Below are 6000 nucleotides of genomic sequence, written 5' to 3'. Positions count from 1 at the left end.
GTTTGTGATATTTTAATTACAGGATTAGCAATATTTCAATTTATAAAAAGTATTTTTTCTTAAAAAAAATAAGTAGAACTAAATATTTTTTAAATAAAAAATTAAACATATATAACATTATTATCATTTAAAGTATGAACAAATTGATTGGTGATTGGTTGAGATTTTATGGATAAAGAAATACTCAACAAAATATATAATAGCATTTAATTACTAAAAGTGAATAAATTTTTTTATAAAATATTAGAATTTATTAATTTTTTATCAGTTTTGACTTCAGAGTCTGGGTTCATCTAATTAGTAGTAGACAGCCTTGACTTAAGTGTATTCAAGGATGGCTTCTTCACCATTATCACGTCCGAAACCAGATTCCTTGTAGCCACCGAAAGGAATGAAAGACTAGGGAATGCAATAAGTGTTAACGAAAATAGTACCAGCTTGGAGTTCTCTTACTAATTTATCAGAAAGGGACATATTCTTGGTAACGACTACACCAGCCAAACCGTACTTGGTGTTGTTAGCTCTTTCGATAACTTCTTCAATAGTCTTCCAAGGCTTGAGAATACAGAGGACGGGTCCAAAGATTTCTTCTTAGGCGAGCTTGGAGTTGTCATCAACATTAATGTAAACGGTAGGCTTAATGAAATAACCCTTGGTTCCCCATCTTTCACCACCCATAATGCATTCAAGCTTTTCAACATTCTTAGCATGATCTAAGTAACCAAGAATCTTGTTCATCTAGGTTTGGTTAACTTGAGGACCGTGGTTAGCACCAGTGAAGGCACATCCAATAGTGACTTTGCTTTCAATGGCTTTTAATCTCTTAACGAATTCTTCATAGATGCTTTCATGAACGAAGACACGAGATCCAGCAATACAGCATTATCCCATATTGTACATAATAGCATTCCAAGCAAGGTTAACAGCCATATCTAAATCACCATCAGGGCAGACAACGACAGGAGTCTTACCACCCAATTCAAGGGTAACCTTCTTTAAGTTAGTTTGGGAGGAGGCTTCCATAATTTTTCTTCCTACAACAGTAGAACCAGTGAAAGAAATCTTGGATACTCTGTGGCTTCTAGCAAGAGTTTCACCAGCAATGGGACCATAACCAGGGACACAGTTGTAAACACCAGGAGGGAAACCAGCTTCCTTGAATAATCTGCATAACCATAAGATGGTCAAGGGAGTTTCTTCAGAGGGTTTGTGGACAACACAGTTACCAGCAGCTAAGGCAGGGGCAAACTTCCATTCACACATAAGTAATGGGAAGTTCCAAGGAGAAATCAAACCAACAACACCGAAAGGTTCTCTACGAGTGTAGAACAAAGTTTCAGTTTAGCTTGCATAAGTCTTACCAGTGACCTTATCAGCCCAACCAGCAAAGTATCTAAAATATTTAAAGAAATAATTAATATTAATTTGAATTTTTTTATATCTAACTAATAATTTTTTTGATTTAACTTAATAAAAATTTTGCTTAAAGTATAATTAATACTATTGACTATATATATAGTCATTAATATATCATTATATCTTATTTCTATTTATTTTTTTTTGTGAATCTAAGTTGATTTTTATATTGTTTTTCTGAAAAATATCAACCAAAACCTATGATAGAAATTGAAGATTTAAAAGCTAAATAGAATTCTACCTTAAATTGTTGATGACTTCACGGATATCAGCTTCAGAACCTTCAATGGGTTTACCATTATCAAGAGATTCTAATGAGACAAGAGTGCCAAAGTCTCTTTCGATAAGTTCAGCTAACTTGTAGAGAAGCATTGATCTTTCTCTTAAAGTAGTAGAGTGCCACTTGGGGTAAGCAGCTTTAGCAGCATCGATAGCTAATTCAACATCTATTATATAATATGGCAATAAATAAGGATTTTAAATCAAAAATAGGATTAATTTTTAAATGCCATCAAATAATATCTCTTAAAGAATTATTTTTAGCAGTAATAAGTGTGAAAATGCTATAAATTCAAATAGAATACCTCTTTCAGTTGCTTCAGCAATGTCAGTGATCTTTTCTTCAGTAGCGGGATTGATAACGGGGATAGTGGTTTTCTTGACACCATCAACGAATTCGTTGTTAATGAAGAGCTTGTTTTAGAAAACAGTGGGCTTGGTGTATGTGGTAGACATTCTATTAATTTTTTTACTATTTTTTTTTTTTTTTAGATTTTTAATTATGATTTAATTATTAATTATTTTTTGGTTGTTGTTTTCAACAGTATTTAAAATAAAAGGATGCTATTGTTTTTATGTTTGAACATTCCAATCAAAGATCAGAAAATACCCCACAATTAACTAATTGTAAGATATAAAAAAAATAAGAAAGATATTGGGATTCAGTCGTGTGAAAATTTTAATTTTATTTGCTTTCCACAAATTATTATAATTAATTTTTTTCAAATGACGTAATTTTTACATTTATTAGATAGAGGTGATGCTTTCAGATTTGTTCTTTTTAACAAAAGAAGAAGAAAAAAATATTCAAAAGTTTTAGTAATACCTTACATACAATTTTCTAGATTTTTTATTCTTTTTTCAAACTATTTTAGTTATTAACTACAACACTTCAAACAATTTGACTCAAATTTAGATAAATATTGACGTAAGATATTTAAATAACTTTTGATTAGTTAATTTGAATTTTAGTGAAATAGGTGTCTTCTTTATTAAGATAGATTTTAGAAGTTTATTTAGTGGTCTATTTTTGATATATTTGAACTGATTTTTTTCCAAAAAAAACAAACCAAAATTAATAGCATATAATATAACGTTAATGAAATTTTGTGGAAAATATGAATTAAAAGGATATAAAATGGTTAAATAAACAGAAAAATATTGAAAATAAATAAAATATTTTGAAAAAAAATGCAATCGTTTAAAAGGTGTAATTTATATAATAAAAATATTAAAATTTGGGAAAATCTAAATAAATAAATATCTTTAATCCAATAACTATTCTAAAAATAAACAACAAATCTTGCAAAGTGTATTTTTATCAATCAATCTTTAGTTAATTAAATTTCCTTTTAAGCATAAATGCATGATCGAAAATCAAATATGAATGAAGTCTATACAAGTAGAATGGCATTAGTATTATATTTTTACTATAATTTTAAGATGATAAAACCCTTAAGAAGCCTCTTTGTACTTTCAATTTAAGAATTTAAATAGTATTGATAACATTTTAATATTATTTTATCACATTTTGCATCATGTAAATGTTATAAATAGAATATAAAAGCATTCTCTTATCTGATAATATTGATTAATTAAAAGTATCTTATTAAAATCCGCACCATATTCTGCGATTATTTTAATGACGATCACGATGACAATGCTTAATATAATGGATTATTTAGATAATAAATTCAAAAACTAAAAACGTATATTAACATTTTTCTCGTTTTTTGAAGCAGATTTTAGTTAGATAATAACATCAAATTTTAGTCAAAAAAATTGCGTCACTATTTAATAAATTTAAAAAAAGAAAAATATCTTTCTGCCTGATAGTAATCAACATAGTAAATTTAGTTGAATCACAATGATTTTTAAAATACCTATTAGTTTTCTATTTAATCCAATATAAATCTCAATAGAAATTTTCTTAATTTAATTAACATTAAATATTTGTAAATCAATTTGCATTTTTTTAAGTTAAGCGATTATATTTTTGTTTGTTGATTTAAAATAAATTTTTATATTTGGTATAAATGAATCTTTTAAAATATTTATTTTGTTATTCAAATATTTGAACAATTTGTTTAAATTCCTTCCTTTTTCTAAAAAAATGGTTGCAAATTTTAGTAAATTAAATTGTTATTTCAATTGTTCTAGAAAAAAAAAATCTAATTTATTTTAATTTGATTGATTTATTTTACATTCTAATAGCTTAAATTTTATTGAAAAAGTGAAAATAAATACAATTTAATAGTATTTTCTTTCTTTATATCCACATTTTTACTATAATGGATTACTTATTTTGTTTTATAATTCTCACTTTTATTTTTACTTAATAAAATTGTAATTTTTACAAAAATCTAATACTATAACATGCAATAAACTACTTGTCTCCAAAAAAATAAAGTACAAATCTTTGTTCTTCAATTTAAAAGGTATCCTTATTATCAAAGCATTAAATCTAATCTGATCAATAATTTATGTATTTTAATAAAGCCAAATGTTATGTTTTCAATTAATTATCTATTTAAAATTTTTATTTTATACAAACAAATAAGATTCAAATAATATAAATTCCTAATAATTTTTGATCCTTTTATCAAACATGAGTATTAAAAACTTATCTTAGCTAAATTATGAAATATTTATGGATTGGGGTAGCTAACCTTCAAGGGCTGTCATGACTGTTGTATATTTTCTCAAAATACCTCATAAAATTAACGAAGTCAGAATTTTAAAAAAGTAGAATGTTAGTGAATAATATAAAAAAATAAATCCTGATCAAAAAATTCCTTGCATCATTGATAACGAAAACTTTTTTTTGAATGAATCTCATTCAATTATGAGATATTTCTGCTAACTATATGGTGATAATTAGCTTTACCCTGATGATAATTTAAAAAAGAGAGCCTTAATTGATAGCTATCTAGACTGGCATCACTCAAACACTCGCAAGATGCATAGAATGCTCTTTAAAAAGCTTTTTGAACCACAACTTGGCATTTAAACTTCTATTAATATTGAAGAATTAGAATCAGATGTGTAAAAAGCTCTAGCTTTTATTGAAAATAACTATTTGAACCATAAAAATAAATTCTTCTTTGGATTTGATAACTATACTTTAGCTGATATCAGCGCATATTGTGAACTTTATTAATCAAAAGTAGTTAATTACAGCTTTTAACCATACCCTAACATTTTAGAATGGATGTCAAAAATGTAACAAATAAATGAAATAAAATAAACTCATAAAGTGTATGATGAACTGTTAAATAAAAGAATCTAAAAGTAATCATCGAAATTGTGACATATTTATTAAAAATATTTATCAATAAATGGATTTGAAATCTAAAATGGAAAATCAAATTAATTAATTAATTTATTCAAATTAAATTAAATTCAAGAAAAAATTAGAGTTCATTAATTAATTAATTTATATAATATCTTTCTTAAAATATTAGCAAATTTTTATATTATCTTAAATTTAATATAATTATAAAATTTTAAAGTAACCTTTTGGATATTATTAATTCTAAAGAATTTTATAAAAATGAATAATAAAAGTAGAGTAGAATAATCAATTATCAAAACTCTTTCTTAAAAATAATTTCTCAAAATTATAGTAATAATAGGAGTTAAATATCCTCTTTACTGCTAATTTTAAATGTATAGTTTCATGTTAAAAACTTCTTTACTGCTAATTTTAAATTTAATAGTTTGGATTTTGAAAATAATTATTTAATTGGTAAACCACTATTACTTTAAAATTTTTTTTATAATCCTGTAAAATTTAGAATATTTTATTTTTATTTTAATTAAACTAAATCCAATAAATTGTTTGATTTAAATAATTTCAATTAAAATTTTAATTTTTTTAATTACGTTGAATTGTATTTTAAGTATTTTATTAAAATGAATTTTATTTTAATAAAGTATATTATTATAATAAACAATAATAGAGAAAAATAAATTTAAAAGTTATTTATTATAAATAATTAGACATCTAAAAATCTATTGTAAATAAATAATACAAAATTTAAATTTATCTATCAAAAAATGAAAGTTATTTTAAATTTTGTTGATAATAAAATTCAAATTTTAGTTTATGAAATTAAAAATTAGAAATTATTTAAATAAGAATTTAAAGAATTAGTTTTTAAAAAATTAAATTATTTTAAAAGCTTTAAAAAAAAATTTAGTGATTTTTAATATTTTTAAAGTTTTAAATTGTATTAATGCTGGCTGATTATTTTATATAAAAAATTAGTAAATTTAAAATATTAAAATAAAAAAACAAATTTG

General features: G+C 23.9%; 3 protein-coding genes across 3 annotated transcripts; 2 read left to right on the top strand and 1 right to left on the bottom strand. All coding sequences in view use genetic code 6, as the record gives it.

The window, feature by feature from the left end:
• Positions 1–276: 276 nt before the first annotated feature.
• TTHERM_00729250 (NAD-dependent aldehyde dehydrogenase family protein) lies at positions 277–2151 on the bottom strand (the record flags this gene model as incomplete). Its single annotated transcript, XM_001022710.3, has 3 exons — positions 277–1393; positions 1658–1862; positions 2001–2151. The coding sequence occupies 3 exons, from the start codon at positions 2149–2151 to the stop codon at positions 277–279; spliced, it is 1473 nt and encodes a 490-aa protein (XP_001022710.2).
• A 735-nt stretch (positions 2152–2886) lies between these two features.
• Positions 2887–3198, top strand: TTHERM_000729249 (hypothetical protein; the record flags this gene model as incomplete). Its single annotated transcript, XM_012799350.1, has 1 exon — positions 2887–3198. One exon carries the CDS (start codon positions 2887–2889, stop codon positions 3196–3198), a length of 312 nt encoding a protein of 103 aa, XP_012654804.1.
• Positions 3199–4303: 1105 nt separating this feature from the next.
• Positions 4304–5005, top strand: TTHERM_00729240 (glutathione S-transferase; the record flags this gene model as incomplete). The annotated part of the gene is made up of 1 exon (XM_001022709.1): positions 4304–5005. The coding sequence occupies one exon, from the start codon at positions 4304–4306 to the stop codon at positions 5003–5005; it is 702 nt and encodes a 233-aa protein (XP_001022709.1).
• Positions 5006–6000: the final 995 nt, after the last annotated feature.

This window comes from Tetrahymena thermophila, assembly GCF_000189635.1.
Source record: "Tetrahymena thermophila SB210 genomic scaffold scf_8254476, whole genome shotgun sequence".
In the NCBI taxonomy this organism is placed as follows: Eukaryota; Ciliophora; class Oligohymenophorea; order Hymenostomatida; family Tetrahymenidae; genus Tetrahymena; species Tetrahymena thermophila.
The sequence above is the reverse complement of the archived record's forward strand: the minus strand, read 5'-3'. Positions and strand labels throughout refer to the sequence as shown.